The sequence below is a fragment of the Sminthopsis crassicaudata genome, chromosome 4 (genome assembly GCF_048593235.1).
Source record: "Sminthopsis crassicaudata isolate SCR6 chromosome 4, ASM4859323v1, whole genome shotgun sequence".
Taxonomy (NCBI): Eukaryota; Metazoa; Chordata; class Mammalia; order Dasyuromorphia; family Dasyuridae; genus Sminthopsis; species Sminthopsis crassicaudata.
In genome coordinates this window covers 240,306,258-240,329,583 of record NC_133620.1, presented here as the reverse complement: position 1 = coordinate 240,329,583, position 23,326 = coordinate 240,306,258, and the positions used below count along the sequence as shown (strand labels likewise).

Genomic DNA, 23,326 nt, shown 5'->3' with positions numbered 1-23,326 from the left:
CAGCATAATTTCTGTCAGAGACAGATTTTTACATGTAATTTTAGTACTATTTTTATATGTAATTTCAGTATATATTCAGGACATATATAATTATGTCATAGTCAGTGTATAACTATCTACCTATCTATCTATCTAGAGGTCAGTTTTATTTTCTGTGGAAATGTCTCTGAAATTATAATGGGGAATCAATGGGAAAATATGTTCAAGGGTTCATTTTATATATAGTATTGAAGGAATTCCTCTACTGCCTATTGTAAGATTAACCTGTTTATTAAAGTACAAATTAGAAACAAAAAGCAAATATCCATCAGTAAACTACCACATGACTAATTTCAACATTTGACATAAAATTTGAAATAAAATAAAACTGAAGAAATTTATTAATATATTATCAATTTTTAAAAATTAAGAAACATAATAAAATAGATATTAGTAATATCTAAATTTAATAGTTATTAAAATAAATGGCATAAGAAAACTGGAGTCTCAAAACCCAAACATAAAAACATCTTATATGATGCCCAAGAAAACATGTTCTAAGCATAAAAAGGATAAGATGGTTGAAAAAAAAATCCATGCATAAATTCATACAACACCCCATATTACCCCACTGACAAAATCAAAAGGAATTCAAAGTGGCAATCAAAGGGAATTCAAAAAGCATGTATTTAATACTAACATACAATAAACAGTACTATACCAGCTACTAGGAAAGAGACAAAGATATGTAAGACTATACATGCCCTCATGGAACTTACATTTTAATGAAAATATGTCACATTTAAATATAAGATTGAAAAAATGTTGCAAAAAACTTGCAAAATTGTTTACCTTTTAAATCCATCAAAGGAAGGAAGTGAATTGGAGAATTAATATGATACCTTAATAAATAGTCTAAAATATGCAGAGGTTGACTAAGACAGACATTGGGAACTTTCTCATTTTTGTTTTATTTGGATGCACAAGTCAAGAGTATTAGATTCTATAGCAGTAAATACGGAGACTATCCCAAATCTAATCAGTAAAGTAGAAGCATATGAAAAGCATTGAATCCTAATATCATTTATTTAGATTTTGAAAGATTTTGAGAGCAAAATTACAAAACTTTCTATATGAGTGTTATTAACTTATGAATGTTTATACTTTATTAATATTTATTAACACATTAATGTTTATTGCCTATTAGTTATAGATATACATTTTTATTATATTTAAATTTATTACTTTGATTACTTATATTGAAATTATTACTTATTTGCTTAAATGTAAATTTACTATCATTTATACTATTTATTATCCTTATTGTCTATTATTTATGGGATTATTAATCTATTAATGCTTTAATTAACTTATAACTAACACTTTGGTAAGTAACAATGTAAGATATGTTAGTAGGAACTATAAATATTTAGCTAAATTCTTATAAGAAGGGATAGGGTAGAAGGATTAATTGAATTTTAGATGTAAGCGTCCTTAGGTGTCATGAAATATATCCATATTTGACAAAGAAGACCACTACAGCATCTCTGACAAGTGGTCCTCTATTCTCTTCTTGAAGATTTCCCCATTAACTGTTGAGGTACAGTCCCCTTCCTCTTGAAGAGACAGATTTAATTATTTGGAAGGTTTTCCTGCCATCACATTTACCTTTTTTTTTTTTTTTTTTTTTTTTTTTTCTTTGACAACTTCTGCCTTTTGCTCCTGCATGGAGACCTTTCTCATGTCCTTTTTGAGACTGAAGAACTAAACTTGTTCTTGGCCCCAAAGGTTGAACTTGAAAAAGGATAAAAAAATTGCAAAATCTCCCAAACCAAAAAAAAAAAATGCTCCTTCTATTCCCACCAAACTGGTGAAATATATATATTTTTAAAAAGAGTAGGGGTCATTGAATATTTAAAGGGGTCAACTTAGCTTTTGTGATTAGAAATCACATTTGATTAATTTCCCAGTTTTATTTGGTGGGGATCACTAAGTAGGTAGACCAGGAAGAACCAATGAATATAATTTATTTAGACTTATATCTTGCACATAGTTCTATGTTGAAGGTTATTTTAACTCCATTCTCTGCAATCTCCCTCCTACACATAAACACATACAATGAAATGGAATCATAATTGAATGGGAAGATGGGGGCAGTAAGCATTCCCTTGTCACAAAAAAAAGGAATTGGTTTTGAGATTTGAAATAAAATAAATAAGGATAGATGAGAACTTATTATGACAGAGGAGTGTAAATAATGATGTCAGTCAAGGATTTGTTTCATTTAACATTCATCAGGAAGAGTATCATGAAAGCTTTCAGATTTGGAGTTGACACTAAGCTCTAACAGATAGTAAAACCCCCAGTTGTGGGGAATAAACTGCAAGATCATCTCATAAACCTTTGTGACTGGGTGGATGATTGAGAAACTATATAAGGCAACATATTGTTCAGTTGCTGTTCTGTATCTGACTCTCTGTGATCCCATTTCAGTTTTTCTTGGCAAAGATTTTGGAATGTCGTTTCATTCTCCAGTTCATGGAGGCAAATGGGGGAAAATGAGGCAAAAATGAGAGACTTGCTCATGGTCACAAAGTTAAACTAATAAGTGTTTGAAGCTGGACTTGAACTCAGGTTGTACTGACTCCAGGCCTGGAACTGTACTACCTAACTGCTCTACCTGACACATAAAAGCATTTAATGAATGCTCATTGATTGGCTTGACATAATTTCTTTCATAATAGCATTTTTTAGGTAATACACAGAGGTTATTTAATTTTGTAAGGGTGAAAACTGTTCAGGAAGATCATAATCCATCTCTAATTAGTTAGGAGATAAGTCTTAGAAAATAGTTGCCTAAGATCAACTTCATCAAAGAGATTGTCATTAACCTGTCATCACATAACTGCAAAGATAGGATTTGAACCTAAGTTTTCCATACTCTAAATCCAATACTTTATCAATTATTCCATACTGCCTTTCTTTATTAGACAATAAAAGTAATTTTTTCCATTTAGCAGATTATTTCAAAATGTTACCTGAGTGTTTAAAGGAATCTCAGCAAGCATGCTGATAGCTTGTTATAATACTGATATCTGGCTATAACATTCTTTCCTTTCCTTTTAATTGTTGCAGCTCAATGTTGTATACAATGTGAAAAATTCAGAATCTTCCAGAAGGCGCAGATCCATTGAAAGCCAAGAAGCCTTTGACTTAGATGTTGCTGTTAAAGATAATAAAGAGGATATCAATCATTTAACTGTCAATGTTTGCACCAGGTAGGTCTTTATTTGGGTATTCACTTCATATTTTATGATTTTACTGAAGATGTAAATCATTATATCCTTGACAAATGTTGGAGCACTAGCCCATTGTTTCTTTCTCTAGTTATAAAATAGTTTTGGACATAAGAAGAACAAATGAAAAAATTTCAGGATATGTTCGTTATTCCAAATACAGAATAAAGCCTTAAGGTTTCTGTAGTGGAACAATGTTTAAAGTATTTAAGAAGTATTTAATTATATGTTTTCTGAAGGAAGGCATTTATAATTTGGTGGGGAGACAAAAATAAGATAAAGACAACAATTAGAGAACAACTAAATGGTAGCTAAATGCTGTAGTGATTTAAGGATGGGAAGGTATCATTGAGGACTAAAGAACTTCGTGGAAGGAGTTGGAATTTGAAAGGGTTGTGGAGAAAAGTTATAACCCTGCTAAGAAATGGGAAGAAATGGGGCAGCTAGGGGGCGCAGTGGATAGAGAACTATCCCTGAATTCAGGAGGACCCGAGTTCAAATCTAGTCTCAGACACTTAACACTTCCTAGCTGTGTGACCCTGGGCAAGTCACTTAACTCCAGCCTCAGGGAAAAAAAAAAAGAAAAAAAAAAGAAATGGGAAGAAATGAAGGTATTTCAGGGGTGTGTGTGAGGAAAGCTCATGCAATAGACTTTTATGTAGTTTGGTTATTTCAGTATGTGTGCATGTGTGTGTTTTCCTATGAATAAAATATTTCTTTTTCCTTTAAGCTGTAAATATATGAGATCCACTTACTTTTCTATTTAACATAAATACATGGTAGTTCAACACATTTTATAATATTATGAACCTTCAAACTCTTATTTGAGTAATTGTAAAAATCTCAGTAGCTATCTGGAAATTAAATTATAAAAAAATCTTTAATATCAATTTTTGAATGTTCCCACCACGTCTCTCATTGTGTGTAATTCTTAATCTAAAAAGGCTAGATTTTAGCAATACTATTTTAAAAACAACTTTCAGTGACCAAGTCATTTTGACTATTATAAATACCTAAATTAACTTCAAAGGACTTATGAAGGAAGATCTATATCCAGAGAAAGAACTGATAGATAGAAGTATATGTAGTATTGTTTTACACATACACACACATACACTCAAAAATACATACATACATACACAGACATGTCTATTTATCCACCTATTTGTTTCTAATGGAAGCCATCTCCAGGAGGGAAGAAGGAGGGGAAAATAAAGTTACATAATTATATATTTAAAAAGAAAAACAAATTGTACATGATAGATTTTTAGTTTTATGTGCAAAATAAAAAAAAAAGATAGATCTAAGGGCTTTGCACACACATACAGCATCTAATACTGTTCTATATATATAATAGTGCTTAATAAATATTTGTTGTTGTTAAATTTAAATGAAGTACAATTTGGATTGAACCAGAGGATGGGAAGATGCTGATTTCAAAGTCCAGTAATCATTTACTCCCAAGTAAAGGGATATAATTCAGGGAGCATCTTAAATCTATCCCACTTAGATCTGACAGGAAAGGTTGGAAGAAACAGGGAAATGTGAGAATCTTCTTTAGTGATTCCCTAACATTCTGATAAAAAATTGAAGCTCAGTATCCCTTTCTGAATGTGGATTCTCTGTCCTGACATAATGGAATCTCACCATGGGAAAATACTTTTTTTTCTATTCCATGGGCTTTATAACCAGGAATCATCTTTTAAAAATCAGGTGGAAATATTTAAGAAGTGATGGGGAAATTTAGAAATGAAATTTTATTAGAGTATATTCAGTGGTGGTTGAAAAATGACTTAGAATCCAAAGCTATTCAGCAATGGACCTGGAAACTTGATCTAGATTATACCTTTATAAGGGAATGGCTTGCCTGCTTTCATGAGGTAAAAAGTATAAAAGCTTGGGATTTATACCCATCTCTTCTGCCTCTAAAACAAGTATTCTTTCCCTTTTACCAAAATATATGCAACTAAATTGCTGCAGAAAATCTCAAGCATATTTTCATTTAATGCTGGGTTGATAATACTGATCTAGGATAGGTGGGTAGATGGGAGTGGTTGATGCATTTTATAACAATATTATTTTATCTTTCAGTTACTGAGTCTTCATGAATAAAGGTCCAGAGCAACTTCACCTTTTTCTAGGAATTCATAAATTTTTTTTGTATCATGGATTCCTTTGGCAATCTGGTGAAGCCTATGGATCCCTTTATCAGAATGTTTATAAATACATAAAATAAAATACATAGTAGAATTATAAAAGGAATCAAAGGTTAGTGAAAATAAAGATCTATATGTGTATAAATACATATGTATATGTATGCATATATTTTATATGTACATATCTAAAAATATATTGTGTGTGTGTGTTTCTTATTCAAATTCCCAATCTTCCTGAAATTTATCCATGATCCTCATGGATCCTAGGATAAGGAACATTACCTTACTCTGATTTATGTTTCTGCTTTGGGGATAGATTGGCTCTTACTTTTTAGGTAGCAGTAAGATGAGATCATCAGGTTACTTTAGATGTAATATTTAATATGATTTAAACAGTTTGGCTATTTTCCTCATCTATGATAATTACTCAAATGTAATTGTCCTAAGATCCATTTCAATGATTTACTTTCAACTGCATCTATTTTGGCTATGTGGAGGACCCAACAGATGGTTTCAGTTGCTTCTGATTTCTGAGCCAGCTGAAGTCAGCAGTTGTGCTGTATTGCTTTTCAATCAGTCAGACTGCCAGGCTTAATATCACTGCTTTGAAAAGCCCAGTCTTCTTTTCTTTTTCTTCTTCTTCTTCTTCTTCTTTTTTTTTTTTTTTGGCCATCAGTAACTATAAATAAATAATAATTGAAACTAATTGAATAATTGTCCTACTATGCACATTGGAAACTCTTTTCCATGATCATTCTGATTACTATTCTGGTTTCTTCTATATTTCAAACAAGTAGCTTCTGCCACCTATTTTAGGGGAAAAAATTCTCTAGGAGCTAGAAGTTTTTGTGTTACTTAGATTTTGTGGACTGGAGAGAGAAAGGGTAGGTAGGGGCATTGTGTATAATAGCTCAAAGAATTAATGCAGGGCAAAAAAATCTTTCCAAGGTATGTAATACTACCAAATTGGCCAAAGAAAGCACAAAAATGAACTCCAAAATATTCAGGGGAACAGAAAGAAATCTTTCACTGTTAAGCCTTCTTTTTCCAAATCTAGATGGTTAAAAGAGTACTAAGGGTTTGGCATTGTGGGCTGCCTTAAAAGATCAAGAAAGAGCTGCTTCCACTTTGAGTCTTGGCTTTTAGCTGAGAAGTCATGCCATTTTCTCCTGAGAAAACAAACAAAAAAAAATGTAACTTGCTTTAAAATCATGGCAACTAAAAAAAAAGGCTCCTTTTTGAAATAAAGTGGATTACATTCTTCTCTAAATAGAGTCCCATAAAGCTTACCTTGTGGTACACTAGGGATTTTTATATAATCATTTTTTTTAATTTTAAAAGATTCATAAAAGAGAAGTTATTTGATCTTTTGTCATAAAATCTGGGTATTAAGAAGAAACATTTGGAGAAACTAGTGTATAAATATTTTTTCATACAAATTCTTATTTGAATTTTGAATAAAATAGTGTAATGAGACTTAATTTCTAAGTAAATATTGCATCTTTATATATATATATGTGGGTAGATACATACACACATATAAAGTATATTGCTATTAGCACATTTGGTTTTTCATGAAGTTTTGTTCTCTTCCTCCCTCTTTTCCTCCCTCCTTTCTTTTTTTCCTCCTTTCCTCCCTCTTTTCCTCTATTCTTTCCTCCCTCTCTCCCTTCCTCCCTCACTCCCTTCCTTCTTTCCTTCCTTCCTCTCATTTTTACTTTTAGGTTTCGAGGACCATCCAAGAGTGGCATGGCTTTGATGGAAGTTAACTTACTGAGTGGCTTTGCAATGCCTCCAGATGCAATTCTACTGAGTGACACAATTAAGAAAGTAGAGAATGATCATGGCCAAGTCAATCTATATTTAGATTCTGTAAGTAGAAAAAAATTTATATATATATATATATAAAAGCATCTAGTATTTTGTCATGTTTCTACAAAGCACTTTAACATATTATTTAGATTATTTGTTCATAATGGTTCATAGGATTGTAGATTTGGAGTTGGTAGCCATCTTAGAGATGATCTGATCTAAGCTTTTCATCAATAAGATGAAGAACTAAAAATGCAGGTTAAATGACTTCCCATTGTCACACAAATAGTAAGCAGTAATCCTGGGATTTGATTGTAAGTCATCTGATTCCTGTTCCAACCTGCTTTCTACAGTACCACACTGCCAAAAGGTAATAAGAACTATTTGACATTCTGTATCCATTGGGAAGATCCAAATCAGCCAAATAAAAACTTGACTAGAATTAAGGCAAAGAATATCCATGCCTTTGATGAGACTGTAACAATATAGGCTATGCAAAGTAATTAACATATACCCAAGAAACAAAATTATGGAAGTTATAATAATATGAATTTCAAGAGACTGGGTAGTGAGCTGATTATAGGATGTTCAATGATCATCAGTGGTCCCCAGTCCATATTTGAAAACCCCTTATATATATAAGAGTTAGAAATTTTTGATAGTATAATGCTAAAATGAAAAATTCAGCTATAATTTAAAAAATTAACAACCCTTTTTTTTATCTCCATTCCTTCCACCGGGGAAAAAAAGTCAAAAACAAAAGCTCCATAAAACACATTTAACATAAAAATTATATGATTATATATGTATATATAACACTTATAAACTATGTGTATATGTACATATATACACGAATATACATACACATATACATAGCATAAATTGTGAGAGTCACAATCCCTACATTATCCATGACCAAAAAACATGTCTCATTCTGTATTGAATTGATGTCAGGAGGTAGATACAATTTTTTCTCACTTGCCCATTTTTTGTGGTTGGCCATTCCATTTGTATAAATTATTCTCTTAGTTCTGTTTACTTGTTTAATCAGTTATACAATTTTTAATGTTTGTGTGAATGACTTCAAATCCAGGGCTGTTTTATGCTGTTCTGTCAATTATGGTTTATGCTTTTTTTTTTTTTTTTTTTTTGTGGAAAATATAATAATGTATTATTTGAAATAAAAAAAAATCAGTTTGTTCTCAATTGAAAAGCCTCAAACTTTTCCAGGTAAATTGGAATTTTCAAACACTGATAGTAGGCAATAGCTGTTTTAGGCATTACTGATATGGGAGTTGCCATTTTGCCCATAGTTTCTCAAACTTTTACTGAACCTATTCACAGCTTCCTGGATCTTATAGCAGCTGTGATACTTGGAGACACTGTGGCTATAAACAAAAATGTTGCATTTGTTGAATGGACTAGGACACTCCCTGATCTCTGCCTCATTTCCCTACCTTCTCATTTTTTAATGATCATTTGGATTAACCCATCACAAAAGAGAACTGTTCCAGATGCAGTACTTAGGATGGGTCTGTTCCTGCAGATTGTCTTTTAGTTGTTGTCAAAAGCTTTCCACTACTTAGGATTATCCAAAACCTGGTTAAGGTGGAGTTTGTCTACCCAACAACTAATTTTTATGCTGCTAGATATATTAACATGCACATTTTTTAGGGATTATTTGAGAGCTGCAAGCTGTAAGGGGATGATTCTTCTTGGGCATATAATTGTCTGGAAGTTGTTGGGAACATTACAGAGCTATTGATTTAGAGCTGTTCTTGGATGTTGCAGAGTTAACTCGTGTAGCATCCTCTCTGAAAGTACTCCTCCAATTTGCGTTAATTTTCTTGAAGTTCCCAAAAGGTTGTCTGACTATCCTCTCTAATTTCTAATGATAACTCTGAGAAGCTTTGTTTCTATATTATTACTCATGAGCCCCTACAAATGTGTTCCCCATTAACAATCAGCCAGTAGATTAATTAGCTCTTGGAAAAGGCTTTTTGTAGTGTGTCATAGCAAGAATAGTTGGTACAGAATAACTGTCTCTCAAAAAATTCAGGCAGACTTTGTCACAGATTCATGCAGATCCATAGGAAAAATGACTTAAACAGTTTTAGTGAGACATACATGTAAAATACACATGTAGTAAAAGGGTAACACAGTTCTCAGCCCTTTTTGACCTAAAAGTCCTTTCTTGAATCCATAATATTCTTCTGTGGTGCAAAAGGGTTATGTTCCTTAGAACTGCCTCCCTTCTCAGGTTACTGTGTTTCTGAATCCTTTATCTTTGATGTTTCATTTTGTTTCCTAATGATGTATTTATCTCTTAGTTTAATCTCTCTGACCTCCATTTGGATAGTCTTTCTCAGTTACATCATCAGTGACAGAAGTGTGGGATGATTAAGAAAAAGAAACCCTTTTCATTTCTCTTAAGATTGGAACTTCAGTTCTCAACTCCCAAAGTTGTGCATTGCTTAACTGACTGCTATTTTTATATATTATTCTTATATATATTATTCCTAAATTGTTTCCAATGTTTTCATCTGCCTTTATCCAGTTGCTAAAACATTATCCTCTCAAATTGGTTTATAACCTAATTATATTTTATGGTGAGATTATAGGAAAAATTTTAGCATATAATGTATATTGATCCATCAATATAAATTAGTTGTAGATGTTTAGGTTTTCTGTAATTACAGTAATTGAAGTGAGGATAGAATCTTTATATTGGTATTTTGGAAGAGTTTTGATGGATCATTGTAGAACTCTTGAAGGAGAGAAGTGATTAACTTATTTATACTCTTATAAGTCTTGGACGCAGGAAGGGGCTAACTTGGTTATGGAAACAATTGGGAGCCAGAATGCTTTAATCAATGGAACCATCAAAGTGTGACCTAAAAAATTTGAGTTCTATTCCTACCTTGCTAATAATTAGTGCATAAGTTACTTTTTCAGAGTTTCCTCAAATGCAGTATGATCTTTAAACTGCCTCCTAATTTTAAATTGATGAGGCCATTGACCTTGCATGGTTAATAGGATCCTTATTGATTACAGAGAGCATAGGAGATTCATAATTTTCCCCAGACTAGGGACTTTAAGGTTGTTCATTATACACATAAATGCACACTGCCTCCATCTAAATTTTGCTTTTATTTTTTCAAGGTAAATGAAACACAGTTTTGTGTAGATATTCCTGCTGTGAGAAACTTCAAAGTATCAAATACCCAAGATGCCTCTGTATCTATAGTGGATTATTATGAACCAAGTAAGTGTTAATCTTTCTGTGAAGAATATAGTTATACAGGAATTAAATAGGCAGTTACATTTTTTTGAAAGTGATTGAATAATTTGTTCACCCATCAGGGTGGCAAAAGCACCCACTTAAGGGAAGAGACTTTATTTATAAACAACAGAACATAATACTATTTTGTGAATGAATAATGATATCAAATTTGAAAATGTTATTTTTGCTTAAGCATTGTTTTAGACTTTGAACTTAAATGCCCCAAATCATGTTGACAAAAGTAAATAGCCTAGTTAAAATTCAGTTTCTACATATTTTTGCTTATATTTCAAGTAGCTATTTCATCTGTGTTTTTTTTTTTGTTTGTTTTACAATGGGGTTCTTTTTATTAAAAAAGTATTCTCCATCTTATAGATTCATTTGGTATCCCATTGAATACTTATGCATGTAAAAAATGGTTCTAGTTTCACAACTTGGGCAGTTAGAAAATTTAAAGGACAAAAGGTTGTCTTGCTTAACAAGATCCCAACAATTGTAATTCATGGTGGTGGTGGTGGTGGTGGTGGTGTTTAAAATAACAAATTTTCTTGGCTTGGTGCATGTTTAGGTAGGAACAATGTGCTGAGAAAAACAGGTTTCTTATTGGAAGTAACTCAAGCCCATTGTGTTTATTGTTGATGCTGTCAATTAAATTTATTAGTGCCTGCATTTTACATGATATTAGTCAATAATAGCATCTGTGTCTGATTTGAACTTTAGTTACAGAGTAAAAAGTTTATTCTGAGATCTTTTCTTATTGTGACTAAGTTCTTAATGGCTTTGACATCACATTCTGTAGCAAATTCCCATTTATAGGCTATCCTAAAAGACTTAATGTAGTTTTTAACTATTAGAGTATATAAAGCTTGAAGCTTTAGTAAGCTATGCACTAAGACTTTTGGAATATCTTGTATTTGCAAAGAATTATATTTCAATATAAATTTAATTCATTTGTAGAACTTGATAACATTAGTATAAAACTAAGAAAGTCATGTCACTGGTGATCCTTGATATAAAATAGGAGAGTTTCTTTTGCTTTTTCTTAGTTTTCCAGATATGGGAAAGATTTAGTCTTCTTTATCACACAATTGAATGTTTACATATGTATATATATACACACACACACATATATATATATATATATATATATATATATATATATATATTTTTTTTTTTTTTTTTTTTTTTTTAAGAGTTGGGGAGTAAGACTTTGGGAGACAGGGGAGGATGGCCTGTCATGACTTAATAATAATGCACATTCATCCAAAGGGTATTTATCCCTCAGATACAGTTCACAACTCCTCCATATTTAATTAAATATATTTATATAACTTTTATATAAATATATGTATATGTATATATATATATGTGCAAATATATACATATATACGTAGGGGTGTGTGTGTGTGTGTGTGTGTGTGTGTGTGTGTGTGTGTGTGTGTGTATGTAAAATGAGCTTCTATGCACCAAAAAATTTCCTTAAAACTTCTGGTAATGAACCGCCACAAATACGGATTGGTTCTGGGATGGCATATACAAAATATGTTGTGAGGTCCAAATTCTCAGTCTTCTGCTCTAGGACAAGGACAAACAGAGCTTGAAATTTGTTGACACAAATTTTGAGAACCCAGGGTCATAGGATCATATATTTAGCAGAAGAGACCTTAGTCACCACCTCGTCCAATGTACTTATTTTACAAATGAAGAAATCCAGGTTTATGGAGGTTAATCAATCTTAATAAGCATTTATTAAGTACCTAATATATGCTAATCACTGGGGGAGACAAAGACAAAAATGAAACAGTCCCTGTCAAGGAACACATGTTCTAGGAAGTGGAAGTATGGAGAGAAGAGATAACATATACATGTGAAATTATCTCCAAAATAAATAAATAAGGACTTTGCTGGAAGATTCACCCAAATACATTAATGAATTACTGTAACATTACTGGTGTTAATCATTAAAGTGAAATATGATAAAATAGTTTTAAAGTGTTTAAAACTTTATAAAACTATATAATATATGTATTTGGAAACATCCCATATCGAAAACCTCCACTAAAAAGTCTAAGAAGTGCAAGTTGAATGTGCTTTGAAAAAAAAAATTAAGAAATATGGTAATCAATTACATCTTGAAGATTTTCTACATTCTGATTTGATATTGTTGCAATTTTATCCTAAAAGATTTTTAAAAAGATTTAATATATTTAGAGAAGAGCCATATACTTGAATTAATTAAATTTAAAGATTCATGGTGTTTAAAGTTTTCAGATAGTCCCCTTGGGTAGGAGACAAGCCTCTCTTTTAAAATAATACTTTTTCCTCCTTTTTTTTTTTTTTTAAAAGGCCATTTATATTGTGAAGTTAACAAATACATAAATATATGATTATACACACATAAGTGAATATATGCCTCTGTGTGCTATATATTCCTCTGTGTGCTATATGCATAAGTAATATTAATTTAAATTAACCACTCTCTAAGGGTTTTTTTTTTTTTGAAACCAAATTATAGTTCGAGTTCTTCTTCCAGTGATGTAATTGCATTACAATTGCAATCTACACCAATTTATTGATAGCCAATTTCTGGTAGTGTATTTGATTGAAAATATCTTTTTATTTTGGGTAAAAGTTTAGATTTTTCCCTCTCTGAGCAATATAATGTTTTAGTGGCTTCTTGTCAAAGTAAATAATTAAAGAATTAAATTGAGAGAGATTGTATGCATTTTAAAATATGAACATCTGAAAATTCAGAAAACTGTAGGAAATGCTATTGCATCCTGGTAAAGTGCTTATTTCTTTCAAAATAAGTCAAATGGTTAAGTAAATATTTTTCTCTTTGAACAGGGAGACAAGCAGTCAGAAGTTACAATTCCAAAGTGATGCTGGATGTGTCCTCTTGTGACCTGAGTGATGGAGAACAAAATTGGGACTTTTGTAAAGACAGCTCCCCAAGATTATTTCAAAACTCTGCAGTAGTTTCTTTTTGGTGCTTCTTGTTTCTCTCCTCCTTGCAGATTTGGCTATGATGTTTTATTTTTTGTGAGGGGCACATTGAAATTTCCATGGATGGGTTGTATTCATTGTTTAATTCATATTCTGACTCTGTTTAAATAGTTATTTCCATGGGTTAAAATGAACAAATATCAATGTTAGTTTCATTGATATTTTTCTCCTCTCCCACCTCAGTTTTTAAGAGGAACTTAGAATCTAATTGATTTGGAAAGTAATCTTATTGTGCCTTACTTCCCTGCACCTATGCTTCTTTTCCCTCCCAAAATGTCTTTGGGCTGTATGTAAGGTAAAACTTTCTTCAGTGTTAAGAATATTTTGTCATGAGGGCTTCATTTATTCATCATATTTGATTAATGAAACAGGTTCTTGATGAAAATAGCTGAATGTTAGTGTTTAGGACTGTTATGAAGGGTGCTGCCTTTTCTCCAAGAAGAAAACTGTTTTTATGAGTGGAGTTCCTTTGAAAACTGAGAATGAAGGAAAATGCAAGAAAGAACTTGTTTGGGCCCATATTTATTCTCGTGGCCTTAACATATCCTTTCCATCTTTCATGAATTTGGTTCTTTCCAGAGCCTTAGGTTGTAAAAAAAAATTGGTTCTCTTCCTCCTAATTTCTCTCATTCTAATAATTTTCTTCTTTCTCACTTGTTCTCTCAGATTCCAGAATAACTCAGGTATGAGGATATTTGAGGCTGTTCCAGTGGAAACAAAGTTTAGTGTACACTGTAGAGAACTTGACCTGAAAGTCATGATTTAATTTTTAGGATTTTCTGGCAGCACTTGGGAGAGAAAACAGACCAAGAGTGTGTTCTAAGTTTCATATAAAAATTATGGGAATAATTTTAGCACTACCTTGATCAATGTGTGCTTCTGGGCAGAAATTTGGGGTTTGGTCTACAAGTAAAAAAACACATAACTGGTTCAAAGTAAGAATATACCTGCTACCAAAAGATTAGATAATATGGAACAGACTGGCAATATAGATAGAATCAGGAAGACTGGGCAAAACATAGTTTCTCAGTGCCCCATTTTGCTCATTAAACTATAGACAAGTTGCTGACCTGAATCATTGAAAGGAGTTACCCATGCCTATTAATATGACAAGTGTGTAAGAAAAAATATGTATAAAATTAAAGTCCTTTAGGTTAGTTCTTATATCGATTATGGAAGTTTTGATTGAAAAAAATCAAATATTGTATCTTAGGAATCTGGAAATTATCTAAGTGCAGTTATTATTAATTTGAATACATACAGAGTATGTGTAAAGAATAGTTTCTTATACAGTGCCATTTTTATGCAGAAGAGAGAAGATAACTATTCAATTAGTTATTATAGTAATTTTTTTTTCAAGGAGGAGATATCTGCTAATGAATTGGTACTCACCTGGTGCAACTTTTGTTAACAATAGAAAGGCACTTGATATTCTGTAGCATAGGAGCAACTTATAGTAACAACAATACACATTTATTTAGCACTTTTATAGTTTACAAAGTACTTTTCTCACAATAACACTGTGGAGGAAGTGAGAGCAAGTAGCAGTATATAGTCATTTGGAATTCTACACAAGAATGATATAAGTATATAAGAGCAGTTAAGTGACTTTATTGATCCTGAAGAGATAGAATTGTATAAGGTCATTAGTAAGTGATAGAGCTAGGAGGTTAGTTAATTCAGTCTCCTGATTTTTCATCCATTGATCCTTCTTTTGAGGAATCTTTTTAGATGAAACTACCTTAGAATAAAGCTGCTTCAGCAAATACTCCCTTAGATTCAATCCCAGGATGATCTTATAATTAATTCCACTCTCTTGAAAAAAACATTTTGAGGTTCCATTGTCAAAAGTTACTAACTTTTAGTATATATGGAAACTTGGAACTGGAAAAAGCATGACTATATATTTGCCCTTCCTATCATGCTATCATGTGAGATGCTGATAACTTTTCTATACTCTGCTTTTTTCATTTATAAAAGTCAGTTGATAATCTCAGTAGAGTCCATTCTGTATGAGTGATATCTCCCTTTTAATTAATCCTAAATTTCATCAGCTGCTGAAAGTGAGGTCTGAACAACTAAGGCAAGATGATACAGCTCATCTTTGTGAATGAACTTGAGTTCTACCATTTATTTTTTCATATTAGGACTCTCTTAGGGTGATTCCTGCCTAAAATGTGGAGTTGTTTTAGGATTAGTGACCATTATGAAACTAATAGTGGTATTGGTTAATAATAGAAACTATTGCTATTTCTGGAGGTGGGAGGAGAGAAGTTACATGTACACCATGATTAATGAATAGTAAGAGGTAAATCACCCAACTTTTAAAAACTATGACATTTAGGTTTTTGGTGTATTTTAAATTAATTTTAACTTGCTTTTTCTTCTCTTTTATTCTTCCCTTTGTGGACTAGGTAAGTCGCTAAGACTCTAATAAATGCCATCCTTGCATTTTGGATCCATCAGTGGTCTACCAGAGAGCTAGCATTGATCACCAAAGGAATTTGAGAAACACTAATTGGCACAAATTAGGAATAAATAAAAAGTTCCTTTACCTTTGGATTTCTTCATTTTAGCAGTTCATTTTTCATAAGTACAATCAGGCATCATTTTAAAAATTTCATTTTAAACTTTTTAAGGTAAGCTCTATCAGATAAGTGTAGAACCTCAGAAGCTGTGAAGTTTGATCTTTTCATATAATAGAGGAGGAATCTGATGTCAGAAAATTGAAATGACCTGGTTAAGGTATTCAAATTTTGAACTGTAGTGGTCCTTTGACTCTCGAGCTAGCTCTTTCCACAATACCAAGCTGCTTCCTAATGATACATTGAGAAATATCACACTTGCATGGAATTTTGGTATGCATCTGCTTTGGGGTAAATATTACTTTTGGTAGCTTGCAAACAATATTTAACTCTTATTCTTTAAGAAGGAAAAAACCCCACACTTTCAAAAGGCAAGATCTCAGTCCAAATGTAGAACATAACAACATATTAAGTATTTTTACTAACAATGACAATATACTGTCAGCTTTCTTAGCTAAATCAAATTAATTCTTTATGCTTTGTCTTAAACAGGATGACTAATTCTATCCCTGCGATATTGACATGATTTAAAAAAAAAATCAAAGTCTACTTCTTTTAAGGGGCAACTAGGTGGCATAGTGGATAGAGCACTGGGCTTGGAATCAGGAAATCATCTTCCTGAGTTTAAATTCCATCTCAGATGTGTGTTGCTGGACAAATTAACCTACCTCTATTTGTTCCAGTTCCTCATCTGTAAAATGATCTGGAGTAGGAAATGCCAAACCAATCCAGTCTTTGCTAAGAAAGCCCCAAATCGGGTCATGGAGGTTCTAAAGTGACTCAACAACATCCAACCACCAGCACTACTACCATAGTTCTTTTAAAAAAATATCCTAGGCTAATAATGTAAAATCATTCTGATCATATACCCAATGTTCTGATACTATCTTATAAACCAGAACAATTCTTGAAAACACATTTAGACTTTTTCCTTTCCTATTTTATTGATCCATAACAGGGAGACTTTGAAAAATGAATTGTTTCCATATCAAATTTAGCTTAGCAATAAATGCTTAATGGCTGCTATTTGTATCTAGAGTTCACATTTCTAAAATACTTAAAGGTTCACAAATGCCTTATCTCACAATCTCCCTTTAAGATGAATAGTGTAAGAAATATCAATGAATTGTAAATTTAAAGCTCAGACTTAACTCAAGCATTAATTAAGTACCCACTGTGGTTCTGGGTTTGGGAATATGAAGACAACCATTGTCTGTTACAAAGGAGCTAATTAATAGTCTATTGGTACCACTGTAAATGAATTTAGATGGTCTAAGACTTCATTTTCTAGATGGAGAAATAGGGGAAATTAGAAGAAATGGCTTTTTAAAGAACACACAGCTAGTAAAAGTGTTTGCCTTATGACTTGAACCCAGGTCTCCTGACTCTAAGTCTAAAATGAGATCCATTATACTATACTGCCTATGCCAGTACTGGATGGTTCAGAATACATATAATTTCATTGTATAATATCTCTATGACATTTATAATAAATTAATATTTCAGTTGAACTTCAAAATATTTTCTCCTTTCAATTTTGGCTTCTCTTTTGCAAATGGGCAAGACTTGTCAAGTATTTTCTTTGGATTTATTTGTAAAATAACAAGAAAGCATAACATACTTTTAGCAACTTACCAAAGCACTCATCCATTCCATATCAACGCATGATCAATATAACTATAATGCAAATTAAAATACCATATGTGTATAAGAGAATAGAGTGACTTGTTTTGTACTGGAAATAAACTAGCTGAATTGGTCACTTTAGGCTATTAGGAAAAAGGCTTATATATTCCATCAACCACTCCAGAACATTAGCTAGTGAATTTGATTTTGACTACTATTTCCTTACTAACTGTATTACAGTAAACTGTCACATCAATGGGTACTACAATGTACCCTCTACTATGTTATATTGTGCCATAAAATATCTAAATATGAAGGAAAGGAATGTTTCCTAGGCTATTTCTGACTTCGATTTTAAAAGAGCATTTTTGTATTAGGTTACAAGGTGCATTAAGTGTGCATGAGTGTGTAATTTATACTTTTTAGGAATGACATTGAGGTATGTGTTACTTTCTATTTAAAAAACGATCATTTTGATTGTGTGAGTGAGTTTGTCATGAAGGTTAGAATTACCATCGTCCTGTAAGGCATACTGAGTAATTATTCAAAGAGGGCAATTTCATATGCTATTGTCCCTTTAGATAATTTTTTGTAATTTCCATAGGATATAGTTGTTGTCTGACTTTTCAGACTTTTGGCCTCTTGTATTTGTCCTGTGTGACTTGTGTGCCTTTGAGGCGAAGAAAGAAAATGAAAACTGTCTCTTGCTTGAGTTTCTTTTAGAAGCTTTGAAAAATTTCATTAATGATGACTCCTCCCTACTTTACTTTGGAAAATTGTTTTCCTTATGCAAAGAGTACTTTTAAAATAAGACTGATCTTTTTTCTTTCCAAGAACAAAGATGTGATTTATTTAGTAAGATCATTCTATTTGTTTCAATTTTAAATGTTTGCATTTCATGCTATTTCCTCTCCTTTTCAAACTATGCATTATTAATGTCCAAAATAAAATACTTTCCTTTATTATTCAATAGAAAACCATGGTTTATCAATAAAAAGTTTAAATCCTTTCTGTTTATTATTTTATATAGTATGTTTCACGAATTACTCAAAGTGGCTTGCAATACATATTGCTCACTCACCGGCAGCCATTTCATATGGATTAGAAGTGGTATGTTAAATCCTGTGGAGAAAGGCACTGTTTAGTTTGAAAAGCCCCAAGTGTTAGGGAGGGAAAACAAGTAGCAATCTTGGCCTTCTTCACCTTAAACTAGGGATTGTGGTTGCTTTCCTCTTCACCCCTCCTTCTCTTCTCTCTGCCCTCTACCCTTTCCACCCCCTATAATTTATGTCTAGGAAATATGGAAGAGCAGAAAGAAATGAAGAATTTGCCTGTTCAGAAGTAGTAAGAGACTCTTGGACATGTAATGTTGCATGTACCACAAGACATAACTTATACATCTCCCTTCTTCCTTCCCTTTCTCCCCCTTTCCTTCTTCTCCTCCTCACCTTCTTTCTCTTCTCTCTCTCCTCTCTCTCTCTCTCCTCCCCCCCCCCTCTCTGACTCTCCCATCCCTCCTTTCTTTCTCTCTGTCTCTCTTTGTTACAAAAGGGATATATTGCAGGGGAAGGGATATATTCTAAAATGAAAATGATGTAAAGCAAAATATAGGAATAAGAACAAAATTTTAAGACAATAAAATTGGAGAAGTTGAGATGAAGCCTTCAAAAGAAACAGTCTACCTGCTTCAGTGAACATTGTCCATGGGGTTCTTTTAATAAGCTTTAGAATACATATCCTAATTTAACATGGGTCAAAGATTTAAGTTGGCATAAAGAGCTCTTGATGTGGAAATTCTGTCCAGCAACACAAATTTTAGCTCCAGAGATGTGTAGATTTACCCCAGGTCACTTTTACCAAGCTTCAGAGATGGATTTTAAACCCAAGTACCTAATGCCAAGCTCAGCCCTTTGTCTATTATATTCCTTGTACCCATAATAAAAGAAATTAATAATAATAATTAGTATAATGTCATTTTTTAAATTGGGGCATGTGGGGGGTCCTGGAAGAACTATTTTTCCATTTGGACTTGGAGCTTTAATTCAACCTTAATCACTGATGAAGAAGCATATGTCTCTTTGATATTGGTAAACAAAGGATGCTAAATACAATAATTGCTCAAGTCACATCTATCTAGAAATATTGCAAGATACAAACATGCCTGGGAAACACCTTGTCGAATGGGAACCTCTGAGACTGCATTTTACTCTATTGAGTACAGTTCTTTTATGTAAAAATTATAATTGAACTTTACATTTTTGAAGTTTTTGTCCTCATGGCTACTTTAAGAAGTAACTTAAAATGTACTTAAGATTTGTAGGCTAAGCTTTCTGTTGGCTGCTGTTGGATATTACATAAATTTGTCAGATAGTATATAAACTATTAAAAGTAAATTAAAAGACATAGGTTAAAAGATTTAAATACAGTCACACAATTTGCAATGACCAAATCACTGTAAGTTAAGCTTCTGAATTCTCTGTCTAGTATACTTTCAGCCTAGAACACAATACCTTCTAGATAAAGGGGAGACCTTATCTTTAGTCATATCTATGTTCCAGATTTTTTGTTCTTTTCTGAGACAGTGGTCAAAGGCATATATGAGAAAGAAGGACCTTGCTTAATTATAGGTTAGGAAATAGAGATGTGGGCACAAATAAGAGAGAAGGCCAGTGGTAGTTGGACAGAATAAGAGAACTGGAGGGAAAATCAACTAGTTCTTAAATATATGATATGGAGAACAATTAAATAACAATGAAAATATCTAAATTTGGTAGTGTGGTCCTATCTTTAGAATGTTGATTTTTAATTCTGAATTTAAACAAACACCAAATAAAAGACATTTCCATATATACAGTAGAAAAGAAAATATGTCTAAAACTGTGGGTCTCTAATAATGGATTTTTGGTTTTTAAAAAATATGTAATAAATTCAGCTTACAATTTTCAAAGCTATTTGACTTGTCTGTGATTATATCTGGCATTATATTCTTTTCCTTGAATTTTAAAAATATGCTTCAATAACCTTTTCTTCACCTCCCACTTAAAAGAAAATCATAGCAAATATGCATTGTCAAAGCACATTGTCATATTGGCCCTGCCCCAAAATTTGTGTTTCTTTTTGCAGCCTGAGTCCACATCTCTGTAAAAAGGTAGAGAGAATGAGCTTCATTGCACCTCAGATATTACAGAGTGTAACATAGACATAGTAAAATAACATAGCTGAAGGAGATGTTTTTTCAGGAACATTTTAAAAGGAAAGAAAGAAAAGGAGCTGCAGTATTAAGAAGAAAATTCCTATTATTTCTACACAAACAGGCTAGAGACTTCTTCAACAACAACAACAACAAAAAAATTTCTTTGCTATCTTTCTAGACCCTAAATACAATGGGGACATGAATAGGAAATGCAAGTAGTTTGCCGTGTATTTTCAGTGATGAACTTTGTGCAAAAGAAGTAGTGTCATGGATGTTTCCCTAGAAAATGTATTATTTGGGACAGCTACATGGTGCAGTGGCTCTGAAGTCAGGAGGATCTGAGTTCAAATTCGGCCTCAAACACTTAATATTTCCTAGCCATGTGACCCTGGACAAAGTCACTTAACCCCAATTGCCCAAGCCAAAAAAAAAAAAAATGTATTCATGTCAAGGGATCCAGGATGAATGCATAACAAGAATCTGAGGATAACAATGCAATGGCTGAACTGATACCCAGGAAATGTAAAAGGACTTGGAGGAAGGCCTCCAGCATGTTGGCCAGATCTTGTACTGAGGAATGAATTTTGGTTGTGAACATGGGTCAGATCATAGATTCCCTGAAGTACACATATTGAAGAAGATAGGAACAAATGACTTTTTTCAGGACCCTTCTGGATCCTGATCTTGTGATTTTTCCTTCTGGATATTTTTATGCATTATTTCTATTTTCCTTTTCCTCCCCCTCCCCACCTTCTTTAATTTTCCCTTCTCTCTTCCTCCTTTTTCCTCCTCCTTCCTTCCCTTACTCCTTCTTCAACCCTTTCTTCTTCTCTTCCTCCTCCTTCCCTTTCCCCCCTTTCTTCTCCATCTCCTCTCCTTTCTTTTCCTTAATTTTTTTTTCATCTGGCAGACAAAACAGGTGAGATTTTTATATGAAGTTTCCCATTACCATCAATTAATGGCAATTAATGATGGGTGTTGATGCTTTCTCTTTTGCTTATCTGGGCTTGCCCTGCATTCTTAGCCATTTTGAAGCTCCTAAACCTCAATAATCTCCCAATCTTTTGACTTTCCTTACTCCCTATGTCCTCCCTATTCTCATTAGCTTAGTTGATGCAATTGGGAAAGTGGTGGACTTGGAGACTTGATTCCTTCCTCTTTCCTTCCTTCTTCCCTTCCTCCCTCCTTTCCTCCCTCCCTTCCTCCCTTTCTTCCTTCCTCCCTCCCTTCCTTTCTTTCTTCCTTCTTCTTCCTCCCATCTCCCCTTCCTTCCTTCCTTCCTTCCTTCCTTCCTTCCTTCCTTCCTTCCTTCCTTCCTTCCTTCCTTCCTTCCTTCCTTCCTTCCTTCCTTCCTTCCTTCCTTCCTTCCTTCCTTCCTTCCTTCCTTCCTTCCTTCCTTCCTTCCTTCCTTCCTTCCATCCCTTCTTTCCTTCTTTCCTCTTTCCCTGCCTCCCTCCCTGCCTGCCTTCCTCCCTCCCTCCCTCCATCTCTCTGTCTCTGCCTCTCTCTCTCCTCCCCATCTCCTTCTTCTCTTTCTTTCTCTCTCTTTAATAGGCTGCATTATTGACATTTTCTCCATTACTATTTTTTAGCCTAAATAATAAAATTGTGAAGACCCGATTTGTAGTATTTGCCTATAAAATCCTCATCTTGAAAATTTAACAATGAATTATCTTGAGGTAGGAGCTTGTTCTAACACATCCTTGCTTATAATCCTAAAGGAGTCTAAACAAAACAAAGCTACCTAAATCTAATTTCTTCAAAATCATGGCTTTTTAGTTTTGTGATTGGCATCTGAGTGGGAGTCTAGAGATATAAAAGGGAAGAAGAAATATCTTCCCAGGGCATGAGACAATTGAGTTGAAATGGACAACTAAAAATCAAGGAGTTAAGTGTTCACTTTCATTATTTAGTGGAGCCCCAGATAATGAATTGTTTCTGAATTGGGGAAAATCTAAATCAGGTTGGGCCTGGTTTTTTCTCTGTACCATCACAGAGTACCATTGTGCTATTGTGCCAATCACTGTGCTAAACATTTTACAATTATTTTATTCCCGCAAAAACCTTGGGAGGCAGATGTATTGTCTCCATTAAATATATGGGGAAACTGAGGGAAAACATGACTTGCCCAATGTTACACAACTAATAAATGCCAGACTCTGGCACTCATTAGACTATGCTGCCTAGCCAACTCTAGGAGCTCTGAGGAAAATAAAAGTAGGAAAGTCCCTATATATTTATCCCCCCAAGCAATTGAATATTAGCAGACAACTCATATCTATTTAGAAGGGGGAGAAATAATAATTATTCCCTCAGCTCAGACTGAAAAGATGGGCAGCAATGGAGATACGTGACTGCATTGAGGAAGCATCTTTCTGTTATTAATGGAG

General features: G+C 33.0%; 1 protein-coding gene across 1 annotated transcript in view; it reads left to right on the top strand.

Moving 5' to 3' along the window:
* The window catches only part of CD109 (CD109 molecule), a 144,962-nt gene extending 131,113 nt beyond the window's left edge, over nt 1–13,849 (top strand). Inside the window, exons 30-33 of the mRNA XM_074310489.1 lie at nt 3,115–3,257; nt 7,156–7,303; nt 10,406–10,508; nt 13,374–13,849. Of these exons, the coding sequence (XP_074166590.1) occupies nt 3,115–3,257; nt 7,156–7,303; nt 10,406–10,508; nt 13,374–13,555 (576 nt within the window). The 3' untranslated portion in view covers nt 13,556–13,849. The remainder of the gene's footprint in view (nt 1–3,114; nt 3,258–7,155; nt 7,304–10,405; nt 10,509–13,373) is intronic.
* Nucleotides 13,850–23,326: the final 9,477 nt, after the last annotated feature.